This window comes from Sphaeramia orbicularis, chromosome 20 (genome assembly GCF_902148855.1).
Source record: "Sphaeramia orbicularis chromosome 20, fSphaOr1.1, whole genome shotgun sequence".
Lineage (NCBI taxonomy): Eukaryota > Metazoa > Chordata > Actinopteri > Kurtiformes > Apogonidae > Sphaeramia > Sphaeramia orbicularis.
The window spans coordinates 13623577-13641671 of NC_043976.1; the positions used below are offsets into that span (position 1 = coordinate 13623577).

Sequence of the window (18095 nt, forward strand, 5' to 3'; positions counted from 1 at the left end):
AACAGGTTATGAAAAGGGAAATACATGGTTATGTTTATGAATTACAGCAATCTTGTTTCTAATGCTGTCAAAACAAAGAAATCAAAGGAAATACAAGTCAAGTCAGTTTGTCTGTCTGTGAGTCTATGTGGCATGACTCAAGCAGGAAGGGTGGGGAGTCGTTTTCATTGGCAGGAAACAAATGCACATCCCTTTCTCTGGGCCTGCAGCCGGAGAGGCCTTCAGTTCTCCAAAAGGAATGGGAAAAATGAGAGGATGTAACATTTCCAAATGCAGCTGAGGTCAGATGGCCTATTTCTCACACACCGTGCTGAGGAGAGTGATCGACTGCCAGTGGTTTTGGTTTTGGTTAAGAGGTGTATCTGGTAACCACATGACTGATGTAGTGTATCTGAAATGGCAACTAAAATGACACGATTCAAGTAATACTACATCTTTTTTAAAGTTAATGAGGGCCCCATGTATCAAATCACGTGCTGTATAATCATAGATTTGCACAGAAACAAGAGGTTTAGAGCATCATATTTCATGTTTCATATATTTCTGCAAAGCGCGCCCAGGTTTGTTGAGCAACTACAGCATTTCTGCAATTTCGATTTTTGTCCATATCTGCATCTTTCCACAAAAATCTCGTCTTCCACTGACATTTCAGAACTCTAAACAATCACCTCCCTCCTCCCACTCACATTTTATCTCATCTACAATGAACTGTGCCACAAGTCAGAGACCAGCAACAGAACCATCATTTTAAGCCAAAGTGTAAATGACAAAGCAGCATGTTTGTTTTAAGCACAAAGTGCACACCATCATGTTTACTTAGAGTAACATCACAAGGTTGAAAACCAGTATTTCAGCACACCAGTACATCATTTCAGCAAGACTTTCAGAGGGTATTTAGTACAACTAGGTCTAAACAATTGATTGACAACCTGATGAACTGCGGTTTGAGTCTAGTCCTTATCAGGGAAAATGCACAGATTATTGATCATTCTAGAAAAAAAATTAACTATTGATTTTCCAGTTTACATTTTTTAGTCAGTACATCACTGAATCCAAAACATACCAACATACACACTGGATCTTTAAACTGTAGCCTTTTACAATCATATAATTCCACAAGATAACAGAGGCTGCAATTCGAGACATTGCACAGCTCTACCTGCCAGTGAACATAGTTTATGACCGTGGATAAGCATTGTACAACAATAGTGATGTGCCAATAAATCAATTAGTCAATATTAAATGAATCGGTAACTCTTGATTTTAGGGTAAACATTTATGTTGATTTTCAGGAAAAAATGTCAAATACTTAGAATTCAAATCTACAAAACAATTTGTAAACTAGGTTTATGGGTTAGTTAGGGCTTATGTTTACTACACTGAAGGACTAATTAGTAAACTAAGAAGTTTTTCCAGGTGTTAAAGTTAAGTTCAGAAAGGCTAAACACCGGCAAGATATACTGTATTAATTTACTATTTTATGTTACATTATTTTTAATGGTAATGCAGTTGTAAGCAAAGGATAATTGGAAACCAAAAAAACTGTGTAAAAATGTGGAGGAACAGTGAAAATTGAGAAGCCAACATTTAAACTCAAAAACGATTTATATTACTCTTTTATTAACTAAAGCTTATCATTTTGGGATTTTAGTTCTAGACACAGTAATTGCCTTTATGAAACATTCAATTATTATATTTCTATGACTTCAGAAATATACAGCAAACAGAGCTTGAGATGAAATAACATCAGAATAACATCATCAGCGTAACAGTTGCATTAGAAACCAAAGGTCAGACACTGTCACACTTCGTTAAATAGGTGTACTATTACAGAATGGCAATATAAGCTGGTATCACATTTTGCTTGTAATGGACATCTTCCTCTGTCTTCCAGATTACATTTCCACGCGGCTCAGCTCCTTGACGCACTGCACGTTTGCATCCAGCTCTGACATATTCCTATATGTGGTGATCTTATATTAACACTTAAATGTCCACATTAAAATTGCAATGTGATGATGATGTTGGAGGAGTAAAAACTATAATATAAAATGTCCCTGACAGTTTAAGATTCCTGTCAGAGGTTAAATAAAATGAGGTGGAATAAAAAGCTATAAATCCACTGGTATACTCTCTTGATACAGCTTTATTTTTTGTTCTTTATGTTGGGTATTTTCTGTAATTAGCTGGGAAAAGCCATTGGGAAAACCTTGATCAGCTAATGCCTTGGCCACTTACACAAGTCAATAAAAGTCTGAGATTACTGCATTATGTATGGCTGCTTTTTGTGTCCTGCTCTACCCTTCCAGAGCGAGACGAACTGCTCAGCTATGTATTTCTCTGTGGTGAGTCTGGTAAGGCCACACAGTGGATAAAACCGACTTCCTGATCTGCGAGGATGCAGAGTGTTTGCAACAGGCCTTCAGACATTCAGTACATTAACTGATGCGCATGCGTGTAGCCGGCAAAAAGCCAAGCCATGCATGCAGCAGTGTTACATTCACACATCATTTGGTGGCTTTCCCCTACGACGCTTGCTCTCACTCAGCCCACCACTTGTTTCAAGCAATGCGCATGTTTTCACAATCACACCCACACACTGCTGCACTCAGATCAGACAAAGCTGCATGCCTTTAGATGTATTATGTTTACCATTCAGCAAGTCACTAAACAGCTGTTAGATTCTGTAGAGGTGCTTTTATTAACAGCAGTAAACAGAAGAACTGTGTTGATGGTTAGAAATGACAGTATGTCTACTCCTTTTACAATGTTTTACACTGAGAAATCAACAGCACAAAGAAAAGATGTGTGTTTTCAGGGAAATTTTGACACAAAAGGTGACAAAACTACTGCTCATTCAGGGCTACTGTTTTCAACTTTTCACTCAGCAATGATATTTCCAATGGTCTTTGAAATATATCAATACAATCTGGCCACAGAGTCACAATTAAACTAGTGGTGGCTGTATGAATCACAAAATACAGTAAAAATGTTCACTTGATGTTTTGTATGCAGTTATATTTGTTTTTGCTTTGAATTAAAATGGTACAGATACATAAAGGAGGGTAAATTGTGATTGAAGTGAATGCTGTGCTTTCATGATTGTAAACCTCAATAAAAATATTCTGGCCAAAAAATTAAAAAAAAGTTCACATTTTATCAATCAAGAGTCAAACATAAAGATATTTGCAACAAGCCCACAAACCTCAAAAATGCAACCCTTTACCTGAGTTCACCCACAACTGATGGTGGTCAAGATAAGAAACCATGTAAAAATGAAACTGTTTTGCATTGATTTGAGTCTCTCGCTTCCATGCTCTTGAAAAAAATGTTGCGTTCCTGAAGAATATTTTTGTATTCATAACTTGTCCCAGTTCAATACATGTCAAACAATGTCAGCAAATATAGTTTATCTCTGAACATTCAACACAAAGGGGTGTTTGAGTATCGAGCATGTAACGGCTTATAGGAGAAATACTACACTAGATGAGTTGGCAGAGGACGGGGAATGTTCTAACAGACCGGCACAGCATAGGTCAAATAAAACTAAAATAAACTCTTTTGCTTATCATTGATCAGCTGATAGACCTGCCAGCTTTGCTTCCTACCAACCAGCCACCCACACTATAAACCATCAGGAGAAACACAGCCAAAGAATGTGCCTCTCAGATAAACATATACAATCACAAGTATCATTATTTTTTTTTGCCTCTGAGCAGCGTTGGTGCACATGGCGGGTCTGGAGTCCTCAGCCAAAGTCACAGGCTCTGCACAGCGCTTTACAGCATTCCTTGAAGTTTTTCTTCCGACAGGTCTCGAATTTCACACTTTATGGGGACTCCGCCGGGTGAGAGACCAGCTATTCCAAAACCACAGGTGTATCCACTCCCACTGACCATTTGGGTAGTCAGACATTTGAGCAACTGGACATACAGAGGAACAGAGAGAAGCCTGTGCTGTCACATCCAACAAAAGCTTTAAGTGCTATTCATGCACTCTATGATTTCCTACTGACAGCTTCTACACTTAACTTTGACAGCTGCGATCATGGTGTGGAAAAGGAAGTGATGCAACACTTTTCACTGATATTAAACAGCATTAGGAGACGAGGTAAACAACTTGTCTTCAAGGACAGTCAAAGCCTTTCTTGCTGGCCTGAATTACCTCAGCGGGGCGTTTGGCTGCTCTGGAGAAGGTAGCATTCAGTTGTGACATTGAAAAGCTGCATCAATTCTTTAGCTGTGCTACACAAAAAGACACACACATCTACACAGATGCACAAAGATGCAGTCCAGGGCTAAATGCCATCAAAGCTCAAACACAGAGAATCACTGTTTACCCCTCAGGCCCCAACAAGACAGCCAGACATCACAGAACAACACTGTCTCCTGGTTCTGCAGGGCTGTCCTTGAGGACAACGCTGTTACTGCTGCACCACAGAAGTAGAAAAATGAAAACCCACATAAGATGAGGAAAAAAGATGCATGGTTGTTTTGTTCTAAGGGAACAAATACCCATGAAACAAGAGGTCCAAAATTCAGGTTGCTACAATCTCCTCTAAAATATTTGATTTAGCAATAATATGGTCAAAGCCAGGTGTGATTTTGGCTTCATTATCATGATGAATATATAAAGATTGTATACAAAGTGTCTGCAATGCTTCTCACACAGTGCATCAAAAATAAGATGACGCATTAAAATAAAAGAGCATCTGAACAGGGGAATTTTCCTCCCTGTAAAGCCTACCACACCTCAAAGCCATTTTCTAGTTTGTTCTGTCTTTCACAGCAGGAGATGAGGCTGTTTTGTTGCTTGTTTGTCGGCTTGTTTGCTGTCTGTGGCTGAAATCTGATAATCGGTCTGTGTGCCACAGCTGTTGGCCTACCTTCCTGCCACAGCTGCACTGCGTATATCATCAAGGGCTATTAGCCGGCAGCGGATTAGCCCAGACCAGACTCTACTCTGGCACTCTGATCCCCCTTGCTCTTCCCCCAGATTTAGGCAAAAGAAGAGTGGGTCAGTGTTCACATCTGTCTGCAGTCTTTCCTCAGGGTTAGATGGTGTTTTATGTCTCCCTGCACTGACAGCCATTTTAATCTGATATGGAATTCCAGTCTGATTAAGAATAAAACAACATTCATGGGGGCCTACAATGTGATTCTGAGTCACAATTATTGGACTTGTGACATCCACAGTATCTTCCACCTCATGGAAAAAGAGGTACAAAAATGCTGATAAACTGAAAAATGTGTCAGATGCAGTAGCAGATGCAGTACATCTAAAATGTTCTATAGTAATACTAACATAATCTGACTCACAGACCTTTTCACAGCAGACATTTTGGTTTGTAAAAACAAGCAAAGCACAGGTGTTACTGATAAAATTAACAATGTCTCTGTACCATTGAGTTGAAGCAGGAGGCCATTCCAGTAAACGAACGTGCACAATCCTAAGGCTTGAAAATGATGGAGCTAATGGCGTGCAGTCATTTCTAACAATAGCAATTACACCTGTGCATTTACTGCCTTAATAAGTCAAACATCTGCTGTGAAAAAGCTCTATTAAAAATCAATTTTACACTTGCTGACAACCGGATACATAATGAATCAACATGTTGTATCCATCCTTTATATCATAACTTTTCTTCTAAAATGGGATGAATGAAGCATTAGTGTGTTATAATCTTTAAAAACTGAACTGCACCACAACACAGAAACTAGACTACAGATTTTATAGCAAAAACAATGTGGAATTTTCTGATTTTAAATGTCCATTTTACTACTTTATTGCTGGCAAACATTGAACTTCAGCAGCAGGCAAATATTTTGTGAAAGCAACATTAACATAAACACAGTTAAATGACATTGACTACAGACAAATGGGTGCACTGTCTGTTAGCAGATACAGATATTACAGATATTAACACAATTTATTAAATCAAAAAGGAGTTTTACATGAGGTGATATATGGATTTACATTGAATAAACATCTTGCATTCATCCATGAAAACTCAGCACCATCTAACATTTTTTTTTCTATAAAAATGGTATTAGCATTAGCATGTCATACCCTTTAAATGCACTGCTGCATCCATGTGTCTCCTTCATTTCTTGCAGAGTTTGGCATCTACTTTGAAATAAGCATTAACATGGAAGCATTTTAATCTAAAGGAAGGCCAAGAACACAAAACAAAACTAAATACACTGCACTAATCTCTCATGAATTCAGCAAAGAACAACTATGGCTATTAACAGCTTAATGATCACACCATTGTCACTGAAACTAAGATTAACCATCTAAGAAATGCCCATTTACACTGCTTTATTTAACCAGTGCAGTGTAACTGGAACAAGATGTCACGAGATCAACAGCGCCAAGGGACAAAAAATGCTCTCATTCTCTCACACTGTATGATTCACTGGGTTTGGCGACACAAGGGACAAATGTTGAATAAAGAGCCATAACTTCATTAATAATTGAATGTGACACAGCTGGGCTCCTCAGCTGAAAATGTTGCAGGATGAGACCTTAAATAGCCAGCACTCAATTTTGTTATGTAAAAGCCAAGTATGATTAAAATCTGTTTCCTCCTTTACACAAATACATATATTTTTTGGCTCATTTCAAGTGGGGAAATTGAAAGGGCAGTCCAAATGACGAACAAAAACAACCTCTTAGTCTTTTAAAACTGTTAATTTTTAATTTTATTTTTTTTTATCAACAGGATGGCAAAATATTAAAGCATTTGGAAATCAAAATACTCAAGAAGAGTCTAAATATGGAATTCAGAGCAGAAAATACATAACAATAAACATAAAATACTTTACAAAGTAGTTTCATCCACATTAATGACTGTCATTTAGGATTTTAGAAATATTCTGACATTTGTTTACAAAGACATTGAATTCATCCATTTGGTGAAGTGATGATAAAACAGATTCCAGTCACCAAAATGTAATTCTACTACCAGCTGTTAGCAAACGATCCAGCCACTGAGTTACCTACTAATGTCATTTTTATTGATTTATCATATACAACTGATGTATTCTATTATTAGACTATATATTTTACAGATGTTACATGCACATTTAGCCCCAGTGACAGTGTAGCTAATGTTACTAGCTAATATAATGTCAATCAAATGTGATCCAATAAACAAATAGTCTTAGGATAGGTGTTGTGTAATTACAGGTTTCTTTCATATTTTTGCAGGAGCCACAATTAAGGGTGGAAAAAAAAACAGCCAGAATTTGACAATATACTCCTTCCTTTGGCAGCTCTCTCCTCCCTGTCCAAATCAAAAGACTAAATATAAATGCAGATGAGCTGACACCATTTCATGACATTATGGAAAAGCGATGTCAATCATGTATTTAACCCCCACCCACCAACCCATACATATCTATGATTGGACGAGAAGTAGAATATCTACAGCCCAAAAACAAGTAAGGAGTAGATGCAGAAACCTTATGTCCTCACACATCATTTGAATAACAAAAAGGTAAATAGGTAAATATGGAATTTTTGCCCAATGATGCTAAAAATGAAGCTCTGCAGCTTTAATGACATATTCACCTTTGATGCCACATGTGCATTTTTGTTACTTTAAGCCACATTTCTTGATACTTTGACTGGGGATTTAAACAATTAATCGACTATCAATTAATTGTCGATAAGAATTTGCTCGATGTAATTATTAATTGTTGGTTAATTGCCCTTTTCCACAACGGGATAGTAAAGGGTGCCACTGCCTAAACTAGGCTTCATCACTGAAGTTGAATAATGTCACGGCTGGGATAGTCATCGAACCGGATCATGGCGTTGATGAGTTAGAATCGCTTTAGGGGGTGGGCATCTCCACTGAAATCTCGCTCAATCATGTCAGTGATGCAAAGCCAGAAATGCCCTTTTCTTCTAAACTGCACCTCTTCAGATCCATTTATTTTATTAAATTTCTCTGCAGAATTTATTTAGTTCTACTTAGGGATGTAACGATTACCGGTATAACGATAAACCAAGGTAAAATTCCTGACGGTTAGTATTACCGTTTAAATTCTAATTATCATGATAACTGTGTTTGATTACCTCACTTTCAACACAAACTTGATATGGAAAATGGTCAAACAATGCCATCTTTAATGCACATTTGTATGTTTGATGTTTACATGTTAATATCTGAATGTTTCTGCCAACAGAAAGTGCATTGTGCCTATTATTTTATTTGTTTTGTTTTGTTTTTCAAAATACAACTTGGTTAAATTATTTCAGGTTGTGTATAGGTACTTTCTGAACATGTCGAGCACATTTCAACAATACTGTGATAATAATGATAGCGTGATCATTTTGGTCACAATAACTGTGATATGAAATTTTCCCATCGTTACATCCCTAGTTCTACTATATAAATGTCATTGCCTGTACTGTATCCAATAGTACAATAAATCAATCATTAAGGAATATGACATGTTTTTTTCATGAAGTATCTAAACAATATTTTGCTTTTATTCTTATAGACCCTATTGAAAGAGAAATTAAGGTTCTCAGGAAAATTGCCACTTATCAGTGAATCGTTAATCGATCAATAAGGTCAACCAACTAATGATTAATGGATTAATCAATAATTTGCATCCCTAACTTTGGCATTTTATTCAAAAAACTGTAAGAAAGTACAGAATGGAATATATTCCAAGTTAATTGGGTCTATAGTCTCCAGCAAGTGAGGAACACGATCTGTGACAATAAACATTCGATCCCTGTTTATCACTCGTGTCAGTCTGGTAGTTTCTAGTCTAAGATGGATACAAGAATGAACCCCATCATCCTCTGAAGATAAATGACTGAATACAGGCGCTGAGAGCCCTGTGTGTCTTGTGCGGACTGTGTGGACATTGTTGCGACTGCTGGTGGGCTGGATGTTACATGTGACGAAGCTGCAGACTCACATGACATCCTGTCGTCTAAAAGATGGCCTCAGGTACTATGGGCTTTTCAGACACAACTCGATGCTTTTATGCGTTAACAAACGCGGCACGCTTACTCTCTACCACACTTAGACCTAACAACAGCACCTTTATGTGGGTTTTCCTCCAAGCGCTACTATTTGTGCAGATATTTTTAGATATTTGGACAAATTTATGATGCTAACTTTCATACTATTATCATCAACGGTTACCACTTGTGCCTTTTGGAGTGACATGAGTAAACCTTTGCATCTCTACAAGAATGGTAGGAATGTTAAGACCTTTCCTTAAACAAATTACATCTTCAAACTGTCACTCAAGAATTGCTCTTCAAGGCAATTTTCAATCCAAAACAAACGCGCAAACCTCCTCATTCAGCTCTCATTTCCAACCCCTTTAAAGCTTAAAATGCATGGGCTGAAAAAGCAGTTATATAAAAGTGAATGAAATATATAAAAGGTCCCTGCCTATTAGGTCAAGTCCAGCCATGCTTGAATAGGATGACTGTGAAAAGTCAACATTTTTCTGGTCCAGCCCATGTGATGTGGTGTGAGAGGCATGCTCAAAGGAATGCCAATGCAGTGAGGGTTTCCCTTGTGTTGCTGCTATATGGCTCTCTGTGGTTTAGGAACGCAAACCCAGTGACGCAGAGTACCATCTGTGGGAGAAAGGCAGAGACAAAGCATGGCCCACGGGGAATAACAAGTGCTCGCGGCTAATATCCACTCAAATAAAGGAGAAGGAGGAGAGGACTGAAGTAATAACCTATGACATTTTCACATCAGCAAAGGTCACATTTACTCTTCTGTACTCCTGATTGCAACATTACAATCATAATTTTAGTTGTAGAGTATTTATACTGCAGTTATTTTACTTGCCTCACATATATTGGTCTTAAGAGGAGGGTTTAAGTTATTAAATCATTTTAGTTCAGGGGCCACAAACATCCCAATGTGATCTCAAATGGAACAGTAAAATAACATCCTATAAATAGTAATCCAACTTTTGCTCTTTGTTTTAGTGTGAAAGTTAAATTATATTATAAAAATGTGAACCTAAACAACCACATACACCCTGAAAAATCTTTTTAAAAAATTAATACAATTTCAACAATATTATGTTCAGCTTATTATTAACAAAATCTAAAGAGCTCAGTGGATCCATCAATGCAGAAAACATTTATTAATATGTATTATATTGTTAAGATTGCACAATGTCAGGATTTCTCATATTTGTTCAGGTTATTCACATTTTACTGTGTCACGATAATTTGAAAATGCAAATATTTTCATGATGTAATTTGATTATTTTCATATTAAAACCAAGTAGTTGTCATTATTTATAGGTAATTGTGATATTATTTTTCTTGATATCACATTGAGTTGTATATGACCCCTGAACACCCTTGACTGTTAATATTTTCAGCGTAATTTTTGCACTTGTGAAATTCATCCTGCGGTGCAGATTAGACCATTTGGCGAACCTTCTGTTTGACACCCCTGAAGTAGTAATAATCATGAGCAAATAAAAGACCCTCTGATGCAATTTGTCATTTCGACTTTTTCTAAAATAATGTAGTTTTGTAACCATTTATACAGACCTTACTGAAGAAATCAAGAGTATGATTTTGATGTTTACTGATACCTTATATATTATGCTACTAATGTATCAGTAGTAAATTCTTCCACTATAACTCTATTACAATGTAGTACCCTATTTATGTTGTTGTAATTATTTGCAAATATCAATGCTAACATGTTGCATTGGTGTAATTCTATAATAAAGGACATAAAGGCTTAGTTAGAGTCCTCCAGAGTCTCTGCTAAATGATGAGATAAAAAGGTTATATTTGACATGAGTGGGTATATTTCCAAATAACACAATATTCTGATTTAAAAACCATATTCCATCTGGATATTCTATAATTTGAATGAGGCTCTATCTAATTTAGACATGTGGGATATGTTGACATTATTCCAGCTTTATGAGGATTCTTTGGACAAGTATGCAGCGCATTATGATAATGAATCTAATTTTCATGATTTCCTGCAGGTTGTGACAGTCAGCCCATGTTTACAGTCTACTGGAGCAAAGGCAGAAATCCTCTCTGGTAGAGACGAATGCTCCAAGGAAAACTCCACATTTCTGTTAGAAGAAGAAACACACCAACTGTTGACAGACTGAGGATATCAAAAGGGATCTGGATATGAGCAAATATCAAAATACTTTTTCCAGATGATCTAAGGAGGAACAAAATATAGTATAAATGGCTGTAGATTAACGGGAATGTTAGTGGAATATAAATTTTTGCTACACATGTAAACGACTTACTAGCAATTCTGAATATTTTAGAATAAAGGCAGAGAGTGTAATATTTTGAGCTTGAAAACTTAGTCATTGACAATGTTTTCATGTTACACAAAAAGATTCCTGAAGTACATCTCTAATGCCCTTGGAATGTTTGCTCATAATTGATTCCTTAAACTATCATGAAAACATTCTGGTTGAAATATGTGCACATATCCAAAAAACCTGTAAATATCCAAGTGTTTTGTGGGCTTTTCTTTCAGCTATACATCTGTACTCAAACCGCTGGATAATTGGATTTGTTTTATGACACAATGAGTGAGGGTTTGTCAAAAACTGCAATAAAACACTGAGATGAATCTTCCAAATGCACTGCAAACATACATGAAAAATGCTCTTAAAACCTGAATATCAACATTGTGTTTTAGGAGTTAAAAGTTAAAGTTGGATGGTACTTGACAAAAGGTTAAGTGGGATATTATTTATACGGGATTTCCCCCTAATAGTAGGAATATGCTTGGCAAACTCCATGGCAATCGGCCATCTTCTGCAGATTATGAGACGTTAAGTAATAGAGGGTTAGGAGCATGAATTACCAAACCAAATTTCTTGGCTTCAAGGTTCCTGGGATAACTTGATCTGGAATAAACTGTTAAGAGGTCAGACTGATTCTCTTACTCTGCCTTGAGACATATCAATAAGTCTAAATTGTTACTTTTTTTGGCACTTACTATTATTTTACAATGACAGTGTTTTCCCTAGGTTTTCTCTCTGGAGTCCAGTATTTTCTCTGCATTTGTAAAAGATATAAGGACAAAGATGGTGGAGATTTTGAGGTTGTTGTTTTAAATATATTCAGTGTTTTTAATTAAGAAAATCTAGTACAAATATTTGGAAATAATAGAACAGATAGTAAGTAATGTCCAAAAAGCTTAAAATTGAAATATATTTCAGACATCCACTGGAAATAACTGCAAACACTAGAAATGGGGAAATTTATGAATTAGTTTTGATGTCTTCTGCATTGATTTAACCCATAAAGACCCAAACATCCACCGTTGACCAAAACCATCTACTGATGTAAACTGATCCCCTAATCCTATCAATACATGTAAATAATTGGTGTAAAATACAGCTTGTCATCTTTTCATGGTCATCAGATATGACCCATTTGGATGTTCAGAGGCACTGTAGTTACTGTGGAAACACTGTCATCTTCTACAACATTGATTCACTAAAACCCATGGAATTTGATAAATGACAGTGACTTAAGACTTGGACAAACTTTATTGACATTCAGGTATGCACAAAGTGTATACAGAACGAAATTTTGTTGCATTCGGCTCGGGACAAGGATCTAATATAAAGTGCTCAGTTGTTTAATAAATAATGATGAAATACTACCTATGGAGTTTGATAAATGACAGTGGATGGAGAGACTTGTTTTTACATTCTAGTTATTGTTATCTTTGCTGAAAGTCACTTTTTCTTCAGTTTTCTCTATTTCTGACATAATAAGCCTCAACTTTGATCTGAGCTTTAATGAACATCTACATGATCAGTGAATTAAATATAAAAAAATACTTGATTTTCACTGAAAAAATGCAAAATACAGAGTATAACAGAATACATGGTAATAAACCTCTTGAGAAAAATTTATTTGGGAACTGCCACAAATGTAGCACTGGGTCTTTATGGGTCAATATTTGGTTGAGTTGGTGCCCAGATTAGCTTTTTGGTGCCCCCCTGAGAAAAGCAGCATTGATCTAGTTGCATCACTAGTTGCATCCCTGAAGTCTTTAGCATATCTTTACAGACAAAGAAATGTTCAGCAGCGCCTTAAACTGAAAGAAAACCCACACTCATCAACACAGCACTGGCTGCCAAGTGCTTTCTGGTAAATGCAGTGCAGAAACAGAGCCCCACAGTGACTGCTTTTTACCGGAGATGTCCCCAAAATAAAACCCAGGCACTAACCAGCTGCAGGCCTGCCACCTACGCACACATACGATGTCACCAGCTCTTATATACAGCAGTCAACAAAGCAACCAGCAGGGTTATTTTTTCCGGTCTGCGTCTTTCTTTCTTGCTCCTTATTGTTTTCCATATTTCAGCACAGACTCAAATACAATACTAAACATTTTAAAGTCCCCACAGGGAGAGAAAAGTTAGCGGGTGGAGGTGGATGAGTCATGAATACTTGGTGTCATTATGCAGTAATCAATAATTGATATGCTGTGCTGAATTAAGATAATGTGATGCTGCGACAACTTTTTGTTTTTTAATACCTTTAGATGACTCAGTGGAAGCGTGTAGGGAGTGCCGCCTCTCCTGTGGGTCCACTCTCCCACTCAGGTTACAGCGTTAAATATTCACGCCGTACCTCTGCATAATTTACCTTGTCAACATACCAAGGAAATGACTTGGAGAAAAAGGGGGAGAAGGCTTTGAGTCTGAGGACAAGAACAGAGGGTGCAGCACAAACCCGGCACATCTTAAACTAACTCCTCTGCAGGCAAACGGATGCTTAAGGCAGTTTTATTCCTCTGTTAAGTGAATGATGCAAGTGTTTCTATAAGTTCACGTCTCTGCCAGGATCAAACACGGCATCTATAAAAGGGTTATTCTACAGTAATGTTTAAGATGGTATAATGTCCTAATTTTTTGCTTTAAAAAAATAAAACCACTTTGGTGTATGACTGCTTTATGGCTGATATATAGATAAATAACATTAATTATTTTTTACTATACAGAAGGTAACATTAGTGCCAATTTTAATAAAAAGAGTCACAAAATAGGTGCTACAATGAACCAAGCCATACGTTGTCAGTCATTTAACCCTTTTATTTATTCTACAATTTATAAAGAATAAGTAGGTAAGGCTAACGCTGATGAGTTTTAATAAAAGCTTCATATGAAATCATGAGATGAATGAGAAAGTTTGGGTGGATTTAGTCATGAGTTCCTCTTTAGAAATATTCATTAAATATGTAATAGGAAGTCAAGAATGACATCCTTTAATTCAATATGGGTTAGACTATGTGTTTTGACCTCAAAATCTGCCTCTAATCTTAGCCTCTAATTGTGACTGGGGAAATATATAAAATTAAAAACAATTTTGTGGCTAAAGAAGGTTTACCTTAAAATAGGGGTGTCAAACATACGGCCCATGGGCCAAAACCGGCCCCCCAAAGGGTCCAAATCTGGTCCATGGGATAAATATGCGAAATGCAAAAATTACACTGAAGACATTAACAACTGATGATGTCAAACTCATTATAGTTCAGGTTCCACATTCAGACCAATATGATCTGAAGTGGGTCAGATCAGTAAAATACTATCATAATACCCTGTAAATAATGAAAACTACAAAGAAGTTCTTTTGTTTTAGTGTAAAAAGTAAAATTACCTGAAAATGTTTCCATTTACATACTACCCTTTCAAAAAAAATGTGAATAAACCTGAACAAATATGAACATGAAATATCTTAAGAGAAATCAGTGTAATTTTAACAATATTTTGTCTGTTATTAAACATTTTGTATATTTGTAGATCTACTGTGATCTGTAAGTTGTAATGTACATGTGTAAATGATAAACTGAGGCAGAACGTTGTTAAAATTGCACTTTTTTCACAAGTAATTTCAGTAGTTGATATTTTTCATATTTTTTAAAAGACAGTTTGTGAATGTAAACATTTTCATTAAATAATTTTACTTTTTTCACTTTTTTTTAACTGGTCCAGTCCACTTGAGATTCAATTGGACTGTGTGTGGCCCCTGAACTAGCATAAGTTTGACACTTATATGCCTTCAAATATAAATATAGTGTAAGTTTTTTTTTTTTGTGTAAGATTGGGGGCGTTTTCATTGAATGACCCAACACAAACTAATCCAGCAGTATTCATGCTCTGGGCTGTCTGTCTGCGACTGATGGGTGTATCCCAGTTTGAGTTACCCGACAGGCGTTCTGCTCATTAGCCTCCCTGAAACATCTCAGAGGCATCTTGTCTTTTGTTTAAACAATGAAGAGCATGTTGCCTGCTCTTCGGTGCCAATATACTAGTCTTCCTCGTCATGTGATCTGTGCAAAAATTCCAGAGTGGCTACTGAAGCCCAGCGCACATGGCGGCCTTTCCAACAGATGTTTTTCGTTTGTGCTGCAGTCTCTCTGGTTCGGAGGCACAGAGCCAGAGAGGTGATTCATGATGCGAGCCTTTTCCTTGTTACAGTCAGCAGACACAAAAGTGTGCTCGGCATTTAGAATAAACACAGCCCTCGTGCTGTTTTGGTAAGATTTCTGTTATTACAGTATAATATACATGTAAGGATCAGTTGATGTTGAGCACAGACTGGGCTGTAGTTGTTAGTGTGTTGATGAGAGGACAGAACGCAGATCTAACCCTGGGGTTTTCCTGTTCTCCTCATTTAAATGCACAGTTATTTACTACAAATAAACCCTATTTGGAAGCACAGATAACACTCTCAGTACTATCTGAGATAAGCTTCCTGATTCACTGTTTACATGTTCAATGTTTGTACTTTACATGGCAGATTAAACAAAAAAAACCCATATGAGCCAAAAGTCAAACACGTCTGCAACTACATGTGTTTTAAAGTAGGAAATGAGGTCACGTTTTGGCGTTAACTGAGAGCAGTGAAAGTGTTTGATGCTCCATTTAATCATGGCAGGAAGGATGCCAGTGGATAGTGGGGGTGGGGAGGTGAAGGCAACATATAGACTCATATTAAACCCCCACCTGTCTGACCTGGTTGCACTCGTCCTATATGATCAGAGGTGACGGGAGTGAGACTTTTTTTTTTTCCCCCTGAGTGCTATTTCAAGATACTCATCAGCTCCAAATGAAAATGAAACTGGAGAATCTCTTATAATCCTCAAAGAGTTAAATCCAAATCTGACTGCCAGTGAGTAGAGGAGGTCTTTCTCTGTATATGTGTGTGTGTGTGTGTCACATACACACTGCTACAGCCTGGCAGCATGCTCTGAAGCTGTGAGTTATGTAATCGTGAACACAGAAAGCTGCAGGCCTGAGCGCACATCCTCCTATTTCCCTGCACTCTTCCACCAAAGCCATCCATCCCCTTTATTATTACTCGATCTGGCAAGAAAAAGCAGCAGATTCACAAACACACAAGATGAGAGTCCACAAACCAGCTCTGGGCAGTATTATGTATGTGTAAGGAGACATCCATTTTCGGTTCAGTGCATCAGCAAAGGCTGAATAATGTGCAAATAAAATAGGAAAGATCTGCAACAGGTGTATTTTTTTTCTTTTTAGAAGGGGATGTAGGGAACATAATGTGGAGCTGTGATTGTAAATTTCTGCAAAATAACACAAGTTAATTTAGGTTTTGCTGCCTTGGATTTTGTTGAAAACCCTAAAATCCTGTTGTCTCTATTAAAGGATGCCACTATGATAATGCAGTCTCTTTGTGTTGCTTAATAAGGCATCCTCAGTCATCCATCCATCATCCATCCATCCATCATGAGGGCTGCTCAGTGGCAGGCTGACACCGTGGCCTTACCTCCTCCAGCACATTCACTGTGTTCCTGCAGCTCTGCAGCCGGGTGGTGAAGCTGGATGTTGTCGGGGAATTGTAATCCTCTGTTGTCTCCGAGAGAAACTCGGACACCGATATTTGATCCGGCATCCTTTAACGGGGAAAATGCCCACAGGAGGATTGGCGATAAATGCTCAGAAAGACAAAACCATGAAAGATTGAAAAATTTGATAGAAAGCAATAGGAGTCTGGCGCGTCCGCGTTGCCAGTTGGAAGGAAAAGAGCGATTTTTCCTTTTGCAACAAGAAAAAAAAAAAAACTGTGAAAAACTATCGAGATGATTAAGACGTGTCTCTTCTCCGGTGACTTCTCAAATGACTTCACTGTTCCCCAGGGGCCATGGAGAGGAGGGAATTAACTAAATTTCTGCAGGCTGTGTCCCTTTGGCGAGTGTATTCCTTACGAGGATGTCTAAAAGCGACGCATTTATAAATAGTGTCACTTTGCGTCTAACTAAACCTCGGAGGAAAAACCACCATAAAGAATAGCGGATGCCCTCATTATGCTCTACAGATGTTCAATAAGCCTCTTGTCGTCAAAACAGCCCACCGTTAGCAGCCTCTGGTGACCGTTTATCATAGTCCATGGCCCGCGGAGGTCGTGTAGAATTGCAGCGGGGTTCGGTCCTGTATTCTTCAGCCGTACTTTATGTTTTTAATGCTTAACGCTGCCGCAGACACACACACACACTCCGCCACTCTCTACTGCTCGGCCGCGCTCGAGCTTCTTCCAGCCTGATTCGTGCGCGCGAGGGACAGATTACATTTCCGGTTTGTCAAAATAAAACACCATGATGTCAGTGAGTAAAGCTTAAGTCACGGTGGTTTTTAATGTTTTCTAATGCTTATCGATACAGGTTTTTTTCTCATAAAGCAGTGCCCAAACGGTGGTAACATTTATTTTTAACTTAGATGAAATGTAATGAAATTCGTGAACGCTTTGAACCTGGACTGACTTATGAACGAACACAATAAAACATGTAAAACAACGACATCCAGTTTCATAATACACTCACTTAGAGTGTGTACATATTATTAGTATTGACTTCGACGTGTTATTTATTGTGTCTAAATTAAACGATATCAATGTCAAACATGCCTTTTTAACAAATGCCATTGTGATTAACAGTTCACTAAACATTTAATGGTATAGAAGCCAATTATTTTATCATGCACGCTTTACTTTGGTTGTAATAAAACAAAAAAAACCTATAATAATTTCTGTTTTTATTTTGAAAACAAAAGCAT

The 18095-nt window shown here is 37.3% G+C and overlaps 1 protein-coding gene across 6 annotated transcripts in view; it reads right to left on the reverse strand.

Moving 5' to 3' along the window:
• Positions 1-17583, reverse strand: part of asap1b (ArfGAP with SH3 domain, ankyrin repeat and PH domain 1b) — an 84360-nt gene extending 66777 nt beyond the window's left edge. For 4 of the 6 annotated variants that reach the window (XM_030123808.1, XM_030123803.1, XM_030123804.1 and 1 more), the window contains exon 1: positions 16813-17583. In XM_030123808.1, the coding sequence (XP_029979668.1) occupies positions 16813-16938 (126 nt within the window). In that variant the 5' untranslated portion in view covers positions 16939-17583. The remainder of the gene's footprint in view (positions 1-16812) is intronic. The other 2 variants (XM_030123807.1, XM_030123805.1) reach the window with 1 other exon arrangement.
• Between the last annotated feature and the right edge of the window lie 512 nt (positions 17584-18095).